We start from the raw sequence: 20,694 nt of genomic DNA, 5'->3' as shown, positions 1-20,694 counted from the left end.
ATCCAACTCTCTGACTTCTTTTTCTCCTCTGTCCTCAGATTAAATTGTTCAACTCCTGACTTCCAGCAATCTGACTACATGTCACTGAATCCAATTCCTTCCACTCTGTTCAAGACAATCTCAAGAGATCTGCTTACTTTCATCTCTGTCATCATCAACAACTCTTTATCTTCTGGATATGTGCCAACTGCATTGAAAACCACCAGGGTGGTACCAATCCTCAAGAAAGCCACACTCGATGGCTCCAATGTTACTAACTACAGACCGGTATCACTTCTCTCTTTCCTCTCAAAAACCCTCAAATGAGCAGTTTATAATCAATTGTCTCTTTTTCTCACCCAGAACCAGCTGCATGATCCCAATCAGTCTGGCTACAAACCAGCACATTCTACAGAAACAGCCCTCATAACAGTGATGGAGAAACTTCATTCTGCTAAAGCTGCCAAACTGTCATCTGTTTTGATTCCTCTAGACCTTTTGGCAGCCTTTGACACAGTGAACCACAACATTCTTCTCTCTGTTCTCTCCAGGCTTGGTGTGCCTGGCTCTGCATGGAGATGGTTTCAGTCCTATCTGGAGGGACAGTCCTATCAGGTGACATGGAGAGGATCCACATCCAAACCATGTAGACTCTCCACTGGTGTTCCACAGGACTCAGAATTAGGCCCCTTTCTTTTCTCTTTGTCTTCTCGTTCTCTTGGTGATGTAATAGCTTCTCATGGTTTCTCCTACCACTGCTATGTCGATGACACTCAATTATTTCTTTCTTTTCCAACCTCTGACAAGCAGGTCTCCAGACATATCTCAGCATGCTTGGCTGACATTGCATCATGGATGACAGCCCACAACTTGAAGCTCAACCCCAGTAAAACTGAGCTTCTGTACATCCCAGGTACTCCCAACCCTTACCATGACCTCACAGTTTCCTTAGAGAACTCCCTGGTATCACCATCCAAAGCTGCCTATAGCCTGGGCATAACCAGTTGTCATTCTCAACTCAAGTTTCAAATCTAACCCGGTTTTGCAGATTTCTTCTTTGTAACATACGAAGGAAGTTACCTAGGTGCTTGTGCAGTCTCTTGTGATCTGAAAGCTAGACTACTGCAACTTGCTACTTGCTGGTCTTCCTCTAAAAGCCATCAAACCGCTACAACTTATCCAGAATGAAGCAGCACAACTGGTCTTCAATCTTCCAAAGTTCACACGTTACTCCACTGCTGAGCTCCCTTCATTGGCTTCCAATAACTGCAAGCTTGCCTACAAAGCCAACAATGGACCAGCTCCTTCATAGGTCAATGGTCAAAGCCTGATCCATACCTCAAGTACTTTGAACAACAAGTATGGCTCGGCTTGAAATACCATGCTTCAGGTCTCATGGAAGACAAGCATTGAGACTGTCCTGGTTCCAAGAGGTTGGAATGAACTCCCACTTGCTGTCTGAACAGCAGAGTCCCTTGCAGTCTTCAAATGCACACTGAAAACCCATCTATTCATGGATTATTTAAATGACAACTGACCCTGCTCCTATATTGACTGACCAAATTAGGACTGATTGTAGGGTATTGCTTATTACACTGATGTTGTTTAACAAACTCTAGCATTTATTGCTTATTACACTTATCATTGTTTAAGATAGACCTTATGTATTTGTATTTCTAGGCATCAGCTGTGATCCCTCTATTTCTACAGTATTCTAGATCATTGTTATATTGGACTCTAACCTGCTGTGCTGGCTAGGATGTCATAGGAGTAAATGACAAAGCAATATTGTAAGTCACTCTGGATAAGAGAGTCTGCTAAATGCCATAAATGTAAATGTAAATTATAGTTCCCCACTTTACTCACCCTCATAGCTGGACATGCTTAATAATCTATTTTCTCTTTCTGCCGAGGTACACCTATATGTGATGTCATGAAGTTACTGAGCCTCAACCCATATCAACTAGAATTTTAGAAAACTGGACTAGACATTAATTTATTATTTTTTTCATTTTTATTATTTCTGATTTATTTTTATCTTTCACTATTTATTCCTTATTGTCTATATTGTTACTATTTTGGTGACCATTGTCAACCAGAGGAGGATGGCCCCCCATTTGAGTCTTGGTTCCACTCAAGGTTTCTTCCTCATTCTCTAGGGAGTTTTTCCTTGCCACTCTCACCCTTTGCTTGCTCACTGGGGGCTTGGACTCAGACATTTGTAAAGCCGCTTTGTGACAACATCAGTTGTAAAAAGAGTAATGTAGTTAAATTTGACTTGACATGATTTGACTCCAGTTCACACTATCCCCAATCAATGGAAGCTCACCTCTCCATTATCCACCTATCAGGGATCACTCTCCAGATCATCATCCACTGAATATTGAACTGATTCACCTGTCTCCAACTTTACTCGTCCTGTAAATACTGTCCATCTCCATTTCCTTGTTGCAAAGTCTTGCTCCTGTTTTGTCAAGTGCATACTGAGCAGTTTTCTATTGGAGTTCTTTTTTGAGCTCTATGTATTTTTGATCCTGTTTATCAGATTTGCCCCTTTTTCTGTGTTTGCCTGGTTGTTGTCTCACTATTTTGGTTACTACATTCACCTGTGTCCTAACTACATTCCTAAATAGTCCTAACCATTCTCGTTGGTTTTTGCATAGCAAAACAGGAGAGATGAGGGGGATTCAGTGGGGACAGGGAGGTGAATGGAATCTTATTGTTCTCATCTCTTCTCTTTTACATTTGGTTACTTGTTGTTGGCAATAAAAATGTGAATGAAAAATTAAAGAAGTTACAGCCTATTCATCAGAACTTTTCTATCAGAAATGAATGTATCACTGCACTGAGATGTAAAATATATGGGATTTATTAAGTTTACATTTATATGGATTGATATAAATGTATAGTGTTTTTTTTTAATCGAACGTATGCCACAGCCATTCACCATTTTATTAATCATGTGATATATGAGGTGACAGTATCTCTTCAGCTCTCAAAGTGTAAATAATAAAAAGTGCTTGGTTCTCCTACCTGAAAGTCTTAAACTCTTCCACTTCTGCAATAGCATTGGCTATATCTGAAGCTCCAGAATGTAGTCTTTTGACTACAGAAAACATATCCATTTCATGCAGCTTTTCTAAAATGGATACAGCAGCACACTGAAATATACCATGGAGAGCCCTATAAAACATTTGGCAAAGGAAATATATGGTTACTTATAACAACATAGATAAAGCCACAAATTAAATGTATAATTGGAAATTGCAATGTTATTAAATAATGTTTGTGTCATTGTGTATGTTCTGTGTTTTCACTTATAACTAAATATAGATAACTAACACAAAATACAACATGAATGGGGTGAGACATCTTCACCAAAAGTAAAACTAAATGGAGTACAGTTTTAACCAAGACATTCCCACACCCATCTTGTAATGAGAACAATGAACAATTCGTTTGAACTAAATAAAGGATGCAGAGAGGTGCACTGCATCCTGGTAGACATCATTCTCCTCTCAGCACTCCCAATTGGTCCAACCCTAAGTCCAGGGTTAGGTGTGTCATTATGCCATGCTGAAGTAAATGGTGACCTGGTCTGATTTGGTAGCCTCTCTCCCACCCTTAAGAATTGTCTTAAATCCCCAAATACCATATTCTTACACTTATTATTTCTTAGTTCACCAAGGAAAATTCTTTGGCTAAAATTTTACTTTCTATATCTTTATGGTTATCTGAGAGACGGTCAATATAATCTAATGATTATTAAATGATTCTTTTTATGCGGTACCTACTCTTACTTGAGAGCCCCTAATGAAACTTTTCCAGATCCAGTGCAGAACTGGGTTTAAAACTTGTGACCTATTTGTAAGCTACAGGTAGGATGTGTTGGACAAAGCTTATCAGGATGCAATCTGTATCAGGATGCATCCATCTGCCTGATGACCGCCTGTGCCCTTCATTTTGTGCCCAGAGCACAAAAATGACAGCATTAATTAAGTGAAATATTTAGTTTAAAAAGTGGCATTTTGTACCATGATCGCAAGTACTAAATAAACAGGAAAAGCTCTTTGCTTTTAAAAGTCCATACACTGAATTCTGCATAAAAGAGACCTATTGAAATGAGTGCCTTTTTGTTTGTTTCATTCTTTGTAAATGCTAAAAAATGTTGATCTCATAACCTAATCTGACAGAAGAACAGCTAATTTATATAATGAAAAGGAGGGGGGGGGGGGGTTGGTAAAATACACAAACTCCAGTATTTTCCTAGAGTGCTCTGAAACTAGTCTTACCTTTCAATTTTACTTGTCCGTTTTTTACCCATCATCTTTACAAATACAAAGGGTGAAAATATGATAACTATGTAGATGTCTTCAAAAAAATCAAAATGCAATCTGAAAAGGAAACCCAGTGATAATGATAAATGACAATTACTACAACAGTTATATCATTACATAAACAGTTATCATAAACAAATGTCATCTGACACATGTGGGAGATATCTGGGTATCTGTGCTTATATCCAGGATTTTGATTAAAGCTGTGTAACATCAAAAGATAACTATAAGCACTCTGGAAAAGGTTTTTACCCAGGACTGCTATATATTTTTCTGCACCCATCTCACCCTATATCCTAGCTTGTCTCCCAGTTCCTGTCACAAAAAAAACCAAAAATACCCACAGCATGATGCTAAACCTGTAGGAGTGGTATTAATGAAATGATGCCCAGTGCACTACAGCTCAATCATGAGTATCAAAAAGGGTAACAAAAGTTATGTAAAGGTGATATTTCAGTGGACACAAGTGACCTCCATGTGTACATGAATACTGATATTTGAGATTTTTGTATATACATAAAAACAATCATGAAATATAACAAGCCCTAGTTTACTTATGAACTAAAGAAATGTCTAAGGAGGGATTCTTCAGAACAAATTAACAAGAAAGCATACAAGTAAGTTTTGCACAGCATGGATAAAGAAATCAAAGCAGCCAAAAGAAGCTCTTCTGAGAAACAATGGTCCACTGATCAAGCCGTTTTAATCACCACCTAACCACTCTTCTTCTGCACAGTTCCTCACACCAACACTATAAAGGAGTATTAATCATATTAAACATATTAAAAAGCAAAATGCCAAGAAAACTTCAAATGTCCTGTCCTTGTGCACACTCACAAACTGCAGACCAACCCACATCAGTGCTCACAGACATGAATAAGTGTCTTGAACCTTGCGTTTTTTCCCCACCTGCTTTAAGACCTTCATTTATTATCCTGGTTCCTAAGAAGCCTAAAATATCTGATCTAAATGACTACAGACCAGTTACTTTAGCATCTGATATTATGAAAACATTTGTGTGATTTATTCTAAGATACCTCAGTTGTGCCAGCAATGAATTTCTTGACCTAATGGAATTTACATTACAAGTCAATTACAAGTCAATTAAGGTTATACTGAACATGGGTCTACATTTTATCTGCCCACATCTTAATATTGTAGTTGTATCTCAATTTATTTATTATTTTTTTAAACTTTATCTTAGCCTTCAAATCCAGAGCTTCTGGATGATAGGTTCTCACAGTTTAACCAGTCAAACTTCATCTCTAATGAATAAGAAAGTGAGTGGCATTATTGTCATTATATTTACGTATAACAACAATTCGTTTAACTCTTGTTGAAAGGATAGCAGTATGTGTGGCTTGGCAAATGCATATCAGATGCTGTGCACTTCAGCTCTAATGCACTGCGGGCATGTCTGCTCTCTCCACTCCTGCTCTGTAAGTCTGCTCTATCTGTCTTCCAATAAATTAACCTCCAATGACCTCTAGTCAAAGGAGGAATGTCACAAAAGGCTTATCAGGGAGGCTCACAGACACATATATACACATATATAACAAAATTATATATATATATATATATATATATATATATATATATATATATATATATATATATATATATATATATATATATATATATATATATATATATATATATATATATATAAAACCACTCTGTAAGGAAGGTTTATTAACCCACCAGGACACATGGCCTAAAGTTTACGACCCCAGACTTGGACTGAGGAGCAACAAGGCCATAAATTGTCCCACTTGGAATTTAGGGATGACAACCTGGTATACTTAGATCAAGAAAAACTTGTAAAGACCATATTCTTGAAGGAATACTGAAATTTGATGTTTCCCTTATGAAAGGCCTTCTCACGAGAATCACAATGAGACCAGAATCATGTACAGAATGTAACTTTATTATATTCAAAAAAATTTTGATTTATTATATTGCTAAAAAATGTTACATTTTTTAGCAAGTTTTTGTATTCCGTACTGATTGCACAGACAATGTATCCATAGCACCCCACAAAGACTATAATAGACTCCCCCATCTGGATTTGTTAACCATGTATAGCCAACATTGCACTGTTATATACATAAAAGGCTCAGCATGCTCAATTCTGAGTTAAGTCTAACTAGCTATTACCATTATGAAATCCACTCTCTCTAAATTTATGTTAGCTTAAAATTTCAATCATGAAGTTATTATATCCATACATTAACCCTATTGTTCTAGTGTTTGCCTATTTACCTTTTTACATGTGTTACTTAGTGTCTACCTCCTTATCTCAAGTATAACAGATAGAGGAAGATTATTTGAATACTAGTACAGTACCATGTGTAATAATCATTCTTCCTACCTTTCTCTATATCTCTTCTATGTAACCAACTCTGTCTCTAGGTAATGTGTTTCTTGATGAAACTATAACTGCTTTTTTATATATAATTGTGTGCTTTATATTTATAAGAATGTCTTCACTCTATCTCTAAGTATGTGGACCAAATGGCTCAGGTGAATTAAGGTAACTGACCCCACCTGCTGTAGTTTAAAACACATATGTCTCATAACTATCACTACATATTTAACCTATTCCTGCTTGCTCTTCTTTTTTTTTGTAGACAACACAAAGAAACATGAATATGCATGAGTGAACCTAAAGATAATTTGCTTTGCTCCCCCTACCAGGAGTCAAAGGTTATAAACATTGGTGCTCAGAAACAAAAGGAGAAAACAGAGGTGAAGGTGATTAAATGTGATGAAAGTTGGATCCAGAAAAGAAGAAGTTAGAACCTCTCAGGAGAATTAAATAATTTTCCTAGTGTCTTATTTTATGCCCGTCTTATATCTGTAATGTGGAGCGATCACAAGATGAACAAATATACTGAGAAGGGTGAGATTTATTAAGGGCAAATCTATAATCAGAGTTGTTAGAACAGTCCAGGGTCATAGAGCCAATGCAGATAGATCCAGTATACATGATGAAACAAACAAAGTAAAACATGATAACAAGAAAATGACTAAACAGGCTTTAATAAGGAACAGAAACCACACCAACAAGCTAAGAAACATGAGCAGAGAAAACATGACAGGTATTAGTACATCCAACTACATAAAACAAAAAGAGGGTTTAAATACAAAGACTGATGAGGGCTAACAAGGAACAGGTGATAATTAATGAAAACCATAAAAACCTAAACAAGGACAGTAATGGAGAAGATGAAACTAAGGAGCAAGTCCTTCATAGTAGTCTATAACATCGGTTTCACAAAGTCAATAATTTGTTTATTCATTAATCAATAATTAATATATTTGAAGCAATGGTATTCAGTCACTGCATAAGATATAAACTAATTTAGGAATGAGACTGATATAACATTAATAAACCTTTGGTACTTCACAATAGTCATTTGATGTAGTTTCCCTATATTTTAGGGTGGTGGACCTTTTCAATAAATCATAAAATTATGCAGTTTTGCTAGACTGTCAACACATACACTCTGTCAGTCATCCAGTACCCTGCTGGCATAATAATCTGGCCTAAGGAGGAGATAGAATCCATTGACATCAAGACAAGGAAATTCCTCACAATGCATTGAGGGTTTAATCTCAATTCCAGCATTCTGAGACTGTATACTAAGCGGAAGAAGAGGGGCTGAGGACTAGTGAGCATCAAAGCCACTATCTATGGTGAAACAACCAAGAACCAGGAACATACCAGGATAATATCCCTAAGTGACAATGTGTTTAGTACAGAAGACTAATCATGACAGCAAAGAACAAGCACTGGACACAAAATCAATAGAAGCTGGGATCTACCACACCTGGCAGGACTGCAGATGCAGGCGTTGCGAAGATGTCTCTGATACAATCCAGCATATAAGAGTGGGATACAAGATGCAAGCAGGCAGGACATACATGAAATGCCATAAGCAAGTGGCTGGCATAGTGTACAGAAATATCTGTGCTTGGTACAGGCTGGAAGTTCCAAGGTCTAAGTGGTATATACCCCAAAAGGTGGTGGAAAAGGACTGTGCTAAGATCCTGTGGGACTTTCAGATACAGACAGACAAGATGGTAATGGCTATCCAACTGGACATAGTAGTGGTGGACAAACAGCAGAAGAAGGCCATAGTGATAGATGCGGACATCCTGAATGATAGCAACATCAGGAAAAAGGCACACAAGAAGCTCTAGGAATACCAAGGAATGAAGAAATAGCTAGAAAATATGAGGAGGGTGAAGGCAACTGTTGTTCCCATGGTAATCAGAGCACTAGGGGCTGTAACCCTCAAACTGCTATAATGGTTTTGACAGATTCCCAGAACATCTGAGATCTCAGTCCAGAAGATTGAAGTCCTGGGAACAATTGCACTGTGTGCACAATTAGTAGCTAAGAGAGTATTTTGACCATATCATCATTTTATGCACATTTTCCAATTCCAAGCTGTATAAACTTGAATGCTTATTGAATTTAAGCATATCAGGTGATGTGTATTTGTGTAATGAGGTAGGTGTGGCCTAAGGAGATCAATACACTATATCAAGGTGTGCATAATTATTAGGCAGCTTCTTTTCCTCAAGCAAAATGGGCCAAAAAAGAGATTTAACTGACTCTGAAAAGTCAAAAATTATAAAAAGCCTTTCAGAGGAATGTAGCACTCATAAAATTGCTCAGATACCGAGGCTGTTCAAAGACCATCAAATGTTTTTTGCAAATATTCAATAGGGTCACAATAAAGTGTTAAGAAAAAAAAATTAGTTAGCTGCCAAAGATTTGAGAAGAATCAAATATGAAGCGATCAAGAACCTATTATCCCCCAGTGCTGTCATATTCCAGACCTGCAACCTACCTGGAGTGCCAAGAAACACAAGACGTTCAGTACTCAGAGATATGGCCAAGGTAAGGAAGACTGAAACCCAACCATCACTGAACAAGACACATAAGGTGAAACGTCAAGACTGGGCCAAGAAATATCTGAAAACAGTGTTTTCAAAGGCATTATGGTCTGATGACTCTTGATAGACCAGAAGGATGGACCAGTGACTAGATCATTAACGGGTACAGAACTCCACTTTGACTCAGATGCCAGCAAGGTAAGGTGGGGTGCTGCTATGGGTTGGTATTATAAAAAATTAGCCAGTTGAACCTTTTCAGGTAGAAGATGGACTCAAAATCAACTCCCAAACATACAGCCAGTTTTTAGAAGACACTTTCTTCAAGCAGTGGTACAGGAAAAAATCTTAGACCATGAAGTAGGCCATGATTTTTAATCAAGGCAATGCTCCATCACATCCATCAAAGTACTCCACTCCTTGGCTATCCAGTAAAGTCCTTAAAGATAAAAGAATACTGGCATGGCTCCCTTCCTCACCTGACCTAAACCCTATCGAGAACTTGTGGGCCCTTCTAAAATTGTAGATTTATGTTGAAGGAAAACAGTACAGCTCTCTGATCCATGTCTGAGAGGCTATGATTGCTGCTACACAAGTTGATCGACAACAGATTAAGAAACTGACAGACTCCATGAATAGCTGGCTTGTGACTCTTATTGAAAAGAGGGGTGCCTATACTAAGTCACTGATTTTTTTTTTAATTTTATTTCAGAGATTTTTATTTGTAAATTTTGAGTTGTTTGCTTATTATTCTCACTTTAACAGATGAAAATAAAACGGATGAATTTCCATTTTTCATTTAGTTGCATAGTAATTCTGCACACTAATAGTTGCCCAATAATTATGCACACATAGACATTTTCCTAAGCCAAACTTTCTTATATATTCAGGTTTGAGGTTTGTTAACATTTTGGATTGAACAAGAGCACTGTAGTTGTTCAATAATAAAATTAATCCTCAAAAATACAACATGCTTAATAATTTTGCACACAGCGAAAGATACTATGCAGGACTCTCAAGCTCTCAGGCCTCTGGTAGAGACCATCCAGTAGGCAAGAGGGGAATTTTTTTACGATACTTTGGAAAACTTTATTAGTGAAACAAAATGAAATGCTCACATAACTCATGTGTCAAGGTCGTGTGAGCATTGGGAATAAATTGATATGAGAATTACTTACCCTAAAGCTTCCGTTATTATCTGTGAATCCTTTAATGGACGTAGCATTATCATCATTTCATCCCATTCTTTTGAAAACTTTTCATCTTTCAGTTTTCTATAAAAAGAAAATATTATTCTGACATTATTCCTTTTCTGTACAAATTACTTGCAGATTTAACAGATCATAAAACCATTGTACACATTATTATACTCAGATTATGCTCAGGTTATACTCCCAGATTATTGAAATTGGTGTAGAAATGGGCACCTTGCACACAATTCTAACTATTGTAGTTATTGCCCTGAATGTTTTCTCAAGATCCCAGAATCTCTTTTTAAAATAAATTAAACTTAGTTCCTTTGTGCCTTTCGACATGGTTTCGACATGGAAGCTACTCACTGCATCAGTTAGGGTTAAACAACTTAAACCGAAACATAATCACCCATGCAGTAATTATCCAATGGGAGGCTCTTACCTATTTGCTTAGTTAAATCCAGGTGGTGACCTTTTTTTGGCCAGGCAGTATATATACTTCCTATATATTTACTATATAAATATATATGTGTGTGTGTGTGTGTGTGTGTGTGTGTGTGTGTGTGTGTGTGTGTGTGTGTGTGTGTGTGTGTGTGTGTGTGTGATGTGAATACGCATATGATATGGATATGTTCACAAATTATGGATTGGTATTAAACCAGTGTTATAAACTGTTCCATTAGATGTATTTCCCTTTCCCTTTTATTTCTGATGTTTTCACTTGTTATTATCAAAGGTAACAATCTATTACTATGTTTGCAGAACTTTATAGTAGATTATAACATATAAGTATAGTAAATCCAGACTTACCTCTCTGCCTGTTTAACTTCCTCCATAAACTGAGGAGATTCTGTGTGTTCCAAAAGTTTATCAAAGTAAAAAAGCCACAATCTTACAACAACTCTGCAAAATATAAGAGAAAATTCAAACTGGAATTGTGAGGCACATTATCAGATCATTAGGTTTAATTAATGCAACTCAATGATCAGACTGATTAGATGAATAAATTAATTCATGAACATTATAAATAATTCCTTCTGTTGCAATTTGTCTGTTGCAATTTGCAATCACCATTCAGTCAGTAATCATAGCCCCAAGTATAACTGTTAGTTTGAATAATCTATTAACTGCAAAATTTATAATTCCTGTATGTCACATATTGTCACGTTATGGCCCTGCCCCCTCCTCAAATGTCTTCATGTGTGTGTGTTTGTCTGTGTTGCCACACCCTCTCGTGTCATCCACCTGTTCTGTATTATGAGTAATCGTCTTGAGTGTATATATGTTGTAGTACGTGTTGTTGGTGTTTGAGTTGTGCATAGCATTTGAGGTTTGTTATATGTTTTGCATGTTTCTAAGAATAAAGCTGTGTTTCATTGTGCTTCATCCCTGCATCCTGCTTATCCTAGAAACATCACACATATATTTACACAAAAGAATGAACACAATTGGTGTTTCTTTTGGGTACGTATCCAATACTATCCTCACAAAAAGCCTGTTACTGTACAAGGACTGGTAAATAAATACTAGTAATATCAAAAAGCCTCATTTTAGCCTAATTTGAATATATTTCCAAAGTGAAAATGATCATGATAATACTGCTCACCTTACTGCTAAAAGAAAATCATCATCATTCCATTTCTCTCTCTCCAAAGCTTCAAATTCAGTGGCCTTTTTGTGGATTTCTTTCCAAACAGACTGCAGTCTTCAAAACACAAACATCAATGTTTATATAATTTTCTTTCATAAAGTGTAATTGTGTCACGTTTGCCCCTCCCTGGCATCACAATTCCTATGGCAACTCTAACTGTTTGTTTTTCTTGGTTTTGTTTCCTCTTGCATCCTTGGTTTGTTTTCAGTCTGTTCCATCCCCTTGTTAGTATCTATGCCTGTGGACTACCCGTGTTCTCTGTTAATCTGCATTCGCCATACTGCATGCGACTCCATCTCTGTTCATGCTTGGAACATTACAAGTTGAAAGTCAGATAGTCAAAACATTAAAATAAAAACTTCTACATTATTATGAAAAGTGAAGTTGTTGGTTTCATCTTAAACATTGATTAAAAAATTGCAATTTGCTTTAATTTATGATATATCGCAGGATATATATTAGTCTTACCTATCTTTTATTACTTGAAAATCAATCCTCCTAATTTGTGAAGTCATGTCCGCACCAATTTTAAGAATATCCACTATTACTGTTTTCATTGTGCTGTTGGATGCAAATAAAAAAGAAAAAGTAAACCTATTAGACTAAATCAAAAATGATGTATTAACAATGGATTTGTGCCACATGCAAGGTATCTAGCCAAGGATCTGAGCAGCTCATTTCACTGCTTATGAGCTTTATTCAGAGTTGAGTTAAATGTATGTAGTGTGGGGATAACACTGAAATCACACCCATTAGTTCTTAAACCTATTCTATATGGACATAAGTGCTTCACAAACAGTGTCCACTGCTTTATTTGGAATACTGTTAAGACTAAGGTGTCATGTTCAAATTTAAAGACTGTAATAATATCTTTGCCTGTATATACCTGTAGTTTTCAAATAGTTATCAAATACCTTAATATTATTTGCCTTCAGAATTCCAAAATTTTTACTAAATAGTAACTGGAGCTTGGATACATTGGCTACCTCAAAATGTAGGTTAAAAATCTAGCTATTTTGTCTTATTTTGCTTTAAAACTGTTAAAACCCTTGATTTGCTTGTATTGTGTAGTTTATTTATACTTTATTTATTACTTTTGGAACATTTAAATGTCTATCATCTGCTACTATGCTTACATGGGAAAGAAAATGCAAAGCACACATTCTTACTTAGTGGAAAGCAGGTAACAGAGGTACTGCAAGAGATCAGTATTCACTGACGGAGCATCTGGAAAGTAATAAGACTCCATATCTCTGTGATGGACAAAAGTTTATGCATTTTGTAAAAGATATATTCAGTATTTAAAGTAAACAGTTGATGACATGTTCAACCCTGAAAATAATGTTGTGGAATGTAACATTTGTATTATGTCTTATACTAAGGCACCTGCTGTACATAAAAAAGCAAACAGGTGGGCAGGCTTATAATATAATTTAATATGACCAGTGAAATTCTGCTATGACAAGTAATACTCAGCTATGACCAGTAATACTCACCTACGGCATGTCACAGAGTGAGAACATGGAGTAACATAGCAGTACAAGATTATACAAAATTTTCATATATAATATAGGAAAACATAATGAGCAGAAATTTGGTCAAATTGTCAGTAAGTTGGCTGAAATAAGACCAACTGTAATAGGAAGAACATTCTTACCTCCAGATCTCATTCAGTTTTTCTTTTTCAATGATTCCCTTAAACATATCCACAGCTCTGTTGAAAATATGTAGGAAAGAACTGTAATTATAAAACATATTAAGATGTGGCCTTGTTTAAAACGAAATCTCAATGGGCAATAAAATAATAAAATATCAGTCAAATAAATGTCCTGCACTTTATACATTAAAACATTTTTTTACTTTTATATACATGTTATTTGTGCACTGTCATTGATGGAATAAGCACAGTAATGACTACAGTATTCATATAATTATTTATTTACAATATCTGTGTATCTTCTGTTTATCTCATATGCAACCCTGCTAATGAAAGACCTCAAATGTCCAGCACAGATATTTGGGGTTGAACTGCCAAAGATGCAAGCTTGGATAACCATAGACTTATTTCTTTTTAGGCTATGCATTTTATAAACCACTTTAAGTCTGATAATAATTTATCTTTTCACTTAGATTTTTTGGCAAAAAAAAAAAAGTAGAGATGATTGAATAACCCATGAATAATGACATATCCTATTAGTTTGGACCAAAAAAATACAATGCAAAAAAATCTTTAAAAAGAAACATTTCCATTTAGTTGTTATTGCGCATTAGAGCTCTCCACAGGACCTGGGTTTCTATATGAGCCCTAAGACTTTTCTGCCTCACACCTCTATAAACTGAAATCATATCTGTGTGTAATTTATTTTCTTAGCAGCAAAAAATGCAAATATTTTGCATAAGCAGGGGGGAAAATTCTCAGGCAGTCCACATACAGGCTAAATCTTTGCAAGCTGAGAAAAAGCTAGAATAATTCACTGTTTTGGATTTAATTGAAAAATTGAGACAATACCTAAAACATTCTACATTTAAAACACATGCATACCAAAAATTTTAGAGTTTAGACTCAATCTTACGGCAAGTGATGCTGAATACCATTCTCAGCTGCTAGGGAATAAACCATGTTGTGTATGTCATCCTGGTAGTACATAACCAATCTTCTGATAGTGCTGTGAATTATAAAATAAGTGGTCATTTTCCATGTCAAATTTACACCACAAACTCAAGGTTAAAAAATAAAGTAAATAGCAAGCTATAATTAGGCGATCTCTGTTGGTTAGGATTGATTTGCAGATTTATTACAAAAACACATACAATTTACAGGTTGAATATTATCATCATTGTAATGAGCTGTTTAGAGTATGAGCTTTCACTGTGACCTAATTGCCTGCAGCATGTCGGTGACACAAACAATGGCATTGCACACTGAAAGAGCCCACAATCATCAATCAGACTAATTTTTAACACTCTGACAAATGATACTGAGGGGTAAATGAAGTTCTCAATTTCTACCAAGAAGCAGAGAATAGTGTACATAATGTAATGGATGCTGCAGTCAACTCCTACAATTAAAACGATGGTACCCAACACCCTTCACAGAAAGTCTCTTTATCCAGAGGCTATGAAATACCAGTCACTGCCATGTGGAGCGACCAGACCCTCACCAGACCCCTGAGAAACCTCATCACACCCACTCTGAGAGGCTTTGCTTGACAAATACCAGAACATCTTTGGCTCACTAAAAGGGTACTCCTTTCCCTTATCAGGTCTCCACACCACTCTGTAAAGAAGGTTTATTACCCCACCAGGACACATGGCTCAAACTTTATTACCTCATCCCCGAACTGGGGGGAAACCAAAGTCATAAAAGATCTCATGTGGAATTGAGAGACTCCACAAGTTAGATAAAGATAAACTTATAAAAGACCATGTTCCTGAAAGAATACTGGAATTTAATGTTCTCCTTGTGAAAGGTCTTGCCACAAGCATCGAAAAGACTCCCTGATCATGTACAGAAGATCATTTTTAATTGTTCCATTTGTTGTTTTCGCTTTCTTTTAAAAAGTTGATATTTCAGATGGATTGTATGGACAATGGATCCACAGCACATCAGTGACTATAACAAACTTCCCATCTGGACTTGTTAATCATGTATGGCACAACAATGTATTGTTATATACATAACAGGCTCAACACTCAATTTGGGATGAAGTTGAACTAAGCTGTCATCACTGAACTTTTATGAGATCCACTCTCTCTCTAATTAGAACTAATTAGCCAACCTTAGATTTCTACCAACTATGTCTAGGATACACTCTCGCATTGACACCAGCAAAGTCAAGGAACTGTTCATCTGAGATCTACACTCTTGGTGAAGCTCAGGCTCACCAATTTGGGACAACAGTGTTGCCTCAATTGTTCATTGGCAAGGGGAAAATTCTAGAAGGAAATAAAAAAGGGGGTTAGACTAAAGATTGTAAGCAAATGCTTTGACATTCAGAAGTACTGAAAATGATTCTCTTAAACAGTGTCCAAGATTTTTTGGACAAGCATACTAAATTCATGTAGTGTTTAAAGGACATACATGCAACCACCCTCTTTCAGCCCATCAAAACAAAATCTCCTCTTCACTGATCAACAACAGTCCTTCTAAACTACATGACATTTCTAAGCTTCATGACATTTAACTGTGTGATCAGTGTGTGTTTTTACATTGGGGTTTGTTTCTTTATGACTCATTTACAGTTCAGGAGAGAATAATTGGTCTTCCTGCTTGAGCAGCTTTGCCATTTTGCCAGTTTTCCCCAGCTCTGGTGTCAAAGTACAAAGTCAGGGACAGTGGCACAAGATGTGTGAACATAGAGTAATGCAGATGATCCGATGGCTATAGTGCATGCTTTGCTATTTCCGCATCTACACTAGGCATGAACCACTCCTTAAACATATCCAGAGATTCAGATATTTCTCTTAAGATTTTTGGTATTTGGATGAGCAAACCCAATTCCTAGAGAAACATGTCACTCTGTGTCTGTGCTTTATTTTAGCCAAGAGATTTCATGAAATATGTAACTTTTACATAAGTATTATAATATTATATATAAGTTAGTTTAACAAATTAAGTCTCTGTTTCCAGAGACCATATAGATGGACAACCATAAATCTTGGCAAAATTGGTACATATTTTAACTAGTACAATTTTAAGATACTGAGAGATAACTTGATATGCATTTCATTTTAGCATGAATGCCTCACTGTTCTTGACTGAAATGTAATGATATGTATTATGTTTTTCTTTGCATGTTTACCACAGCACAGAGTGGAATGCAATTTTGCTGTGAGCTGATTGCATTACAAGGTGGTTTGCATTAATTAAGTTCTGACACAAATCTGGCATATCATTCCTTAAATACAAATTCATGTGTTGTTTTTTCTGTTTATAGAATGACTTTAAATCAATGCAATGGATCTTTACTTTAGATTTTAGCGTTTTAGCATGTTTTCTGCATGTCACTCTTTGAATACAATCTCATACATGCATTGCATTTCACTGCATTTATCACTGTAATGATTGCATTTCAATGAGGCATATATGTTTGAAGTGGGTAGCAACATAGGTGTGCCTTGATGACATGTCAGTTCTGACACGAATTCAGCATTAATTTTTTATTTTTTAATGCAAATCCCTAAAGAGGTCAAATGCCATGAAAACAGTATAATAGAAGCTATGCTTTTTATCCTGGCACTTATTTTGCATGTTGCTATTGAAAAGCAATGTCATGTGTGTATTGCCCTTCATGTTTTTCCATGGTCATGATTGCATTTCACTTTGGCATGAATTCCTCTCTACAGCTGGGTTGTAACATACTGCATCTCAAGCTTTGGAGTTGAATTGTTTTAACAGCTTGTACTGTCCGTATTTTTCACACATCTCTGCTACAGAGTACAACAAATCCTACTTAATATGAATTAAATTATTTTTTAATAATTTTTTCTTATAATTCTTTTTAGAATCTGTTGTCAATACATTTTACCATTCTGCTTTATTTGGACTACACTACAAAGTGCAATACTTACTTGGAAGACCATTTCAGAGTGAAGTTCTAACTATATACACGTTTACCCGACACTTTTATCCAAAGCAATTATGACTAAGTACAATTTAAGCAATTGAGGGTTAAGGGTCTTGCTCATGGGTCTAACAATGAACTGCAACTTGGCAATGGTGGGGCTTGAACTGGCAACCTTCTGACTACTTGTAAAATACCTCAACCACTAAGCTACCACTGCCCCATAATGTGCATTCACTCACCAAATAGTCCTTCTGTTGCTATGCACAAATTGTTTAAGACAACCAACATCCCAATAATTTATCAATAATCTATTTCTGTCCACAAGAATAGTGTTGGCTGGATATTTTTGAGCTATGAACAAAAGCCATCCTAGCAATGACACATAAAACTGTGCTTATAGTCTGAGTAAAATACAGTCTGAATAATATTACACAATTGTCTGATAAAAACACACACTCACACACAAACAGTCTAAATAAAAACACACAAAAAAACTAAGTTAGGTGCACCTAATAAAGCAGCCAGTAAATGTTAACATCAAGAAGAAAAATCTTCATGTATCTTAATGCATTTTCAGATTCAATTAGTAAAATGTTGAAATTCATTTTTAAAGTCTCTCTGAATTTTAAAACTGCCCAACTGGACTTACCGAGCTACTAGAAGTAAATCATCCTGTACACCTTTACCTCTTTCCTCAACACTGAATTTATTGGCTGTCTCTTTGAAGGAATTCCAGGAGTTTTGGATTGCAATTCTGTAAAACAAATAAATAGGAGTTTTCTTTATGAATGTGCTGGATTAAATAATGCAATCCAGTAACATATGTTAGATGATCTTGGTCTTACCTGTTTGTTTTCAACTGGTTATCTCTCACCATTCTCTCAGTTACTTCTTTGATTTTATCTAAGTAGTTAAAAAATATTTGGGCTCCAAATTCCAATATACGATCAATGTTCTCATAGTCTTTCTCAGATATCTTGAAACACTCCACTCCTTGATAAGAGATAATATTACATTTGAATTAACATAAATTACAATGAAACTCAAACTTCATATCTTTAATATACAATTACTCCTTTAATATACAATTATTTTAGTGCACAATTTCAGTGATTTGGAACAACACTGGATGAAATTCCTATTAATATTGATGTGGGGACATAAGCTTAGTTGTCTGTGTATAATATATTCTGCAGAACACTTCTGCGAGGTTAATTATTTATGATGACCATCAAATAGATTGAAAGCCCACCATCATATTTCACCCAGTATACTGCATTTTATTAGCAAGTACCTCATCCACCCTCTTAAAATGTGTGTATGTATACATGAAAAAAAGGGGAGAAGTTTGGATAACTTCAAGATGTCAGTGTGAAATACAAAGGTAATAGTATGCATAGCATCTGAGATATACACTCAGATCTCTGTGACGAGTCCTGTCAATTGAAACAGCTTACCACAAGAGAGAAGTGCAGCAAGGCTCACAACAGCCAAGAGTTTCTTCATCCTGAAATAAGTGCAATGAAAACATACTGTTCAAAAATTAAGAGATAATATATTAAAGATGTAAATATATAAAGATACTAAATTATAAAGTGTATATTAACTAGTTATGAAATAGCTTGAGCTTACTTTAAAAAAATCCTCCTGCTTCTAACATGTATGTGGCCACAGGGGATATTACTGGCATTTGTGTCAGTGTACACTTATATGACCCTTAAAAATACAAACAGTTGTCTGATAAGAACTGAGCACGAACACATTCTTGCAACAGAGGAGCAATGCAAACAGAAATCAGTCGGTGTTATGTATCACAAATCTTGATTGCATAAGATGCAAATAAGTGGTCAAAGGTCTGTAGCCACTCTGTCCAAAAAAGGTCTGAGAGACTCTGGGGCATTTTTTTTTTCTCTCACTAACAACAAATACCAGAAAGTCAGCTCTCCTCATAATACTCTTCTCTTTAAATAAAGACACAATATTGCTTAAAATTACACAACCTTTAGTCAGACCAGTTATAAAAATTAATTTCTAGGCAAGCCCAAAAAGATCACTGCCAGAATCCAATCTAGTAAACATTAACTAAACTATCCTAGGCCTAAAAATTGAACAGCTAAAAATTGTAACTCCATGATTTACATTTATGGAATTTAGCTGACGATTTTATCAAAACTGATTTACAATTATGACTTAATAAAATCTGAGCAATGGAGGGTAATGGCCTTACTCAGGGGCCCAACAATGGCAGATTTGTAGTGGTGGGGCTTGAACTTTACAATTACTAGTCTAGTACCTTAACTACAACACCAGCAAAATGTTACAGAGTTTAAGCTTGCGTAAATTTGAACATAATAGATTAACAACCTAAGAATTGCTTAATTTGTGATAAGAGAATCAAAACTGCTATCAGTATGAGCATTGATATTCATAATAAAATGAAAAATTAGGAAATAATAATCAACAACTACCTCTAACTGAAAAATGAAATGTCTCTTTTACACTCAGGATGTACTTTCTTCCATATAAGTATATTTTTACTTCTTTACAAGTACTACAAAAGAATTAATTATGGTGTCTTAATGGAAATATCATGTATATTAGGGTAATTCAAGGTCTGCCCTTTGCAAAATTATGTAAGTGGTGTACCAGTTTACCAGAGCTTGTTTCACATATTTGAAGCTGATTCAACTGGACTGATTTGTTTTAATAATGCATGCCAGTAGTTCACATATAATTTGGGTCTGTCAAATCTGTATTCATTTGACACTTCTTTGATAAAAAATGATCATTATTCTTTTGTAATGACAGGCTGACATCCCTCAAAAAATTATTTAATTTCTCCCTCTCTCAGTAAAGTTTGCAACTCCCATGCTACCATGATTCAGAAGTGTTCTGCATTCACAGCTTTCCATTTTTCTTTTTTTTCTTGTGCAAGAGTACAATATCAAGTAGACTCTAAACAGATGCACTGATCATAGACAGATTGATAGATCAAGAGATAATAAATGAATAATAATCAATAGATGGATAAATATTACCTTTGTGATTCTGGGGGGAATTGT

At 35.6% G+C, this 20,694-nt stretch overlaps 1 protein-coding gene across 2 annotated transcripts in view; it reads right to left on the bottom strand.

Moving 5' to 3' along the window:
* The window catches only part of LOC145651307 (uncharacterized), a 35,594-nt gene extending 16,225 nt beyond the window's left edge, over nt 1-19,369 (bottom strand). The window contains exons 1-13 of one of the 2 annotated variants that reach the window (XR_014117174.1): nt 19,265-19,369; nt 19,090-19,139; nt 18,478-18,625; nt 18,282-18,386; nt 14,639-14,731; nt 13,723-13,779; nt 13,235-13,318; nt 12,534-12,626; nt 12,021-12,119; nt 11,225-11,317; nt 10,400-10,495; nt 4,272-4,373; nt 3,013-3,162 (exon numbers count right to left, since the gene is read on the bottom strand). Coding sequence is in view for 1 of the 2 variants with exons in the window: in XM_081697555.1 (XP_081553681.1) it covers nt 3,013-3,162; nt 4,272-4,373; nt 10,400-10,495; nt 11,225-11,317; nt 12,021-12,119; nt 12,534-12,626; nt 13,235-13,318; nt 13,723-13,779; nt 14,639-14,731; nt 18,282-18,386; nt 18,478-18,625; nt 19,090-19,138 (1,169 nt within the window). In the remaining variant the exon portion in view is untranslated. The remainder of the gene's footprint in view (nt 1-3,012; nt 3,163-4,271; nt 4,374-10,399; nt 10,496-11,224; nt 11,318-12,020; nt 12,120-12,533; nt 12,627-13,234; nt 13,319-13,722; nt 13,780-14,638; nt 14,732-18,281; nt 18,387-18,477; nt 18,626-19,089; nt 19,140-19,264) is intronic. The other variant, XM_081697555.1, reaches the window with a different exon arrangement.
* Nucleotides 19,370-20,694: the final 1,325 nt, after the last annotated feature.

Source organism: Electrophorus electricus, chromosome 2, assembly GCF_041902795.1.
Source record: "Electrophorus electricus isolate QZ-2024a chromosome 2, ASM4190279v1, whole genome shotgun sequence".
NCBI classification, from domain to species: Eukaryota; Metazoa; Chordata; class Actinopteri; order Gymnotiformes; family Gymnotidae; genus Electrophorus; species Electrophorus electricus.
Note: the sequence above shows the minus strand (reverse complement) of the source record. Positions and strands in the feature narration are given on the sequence as shown.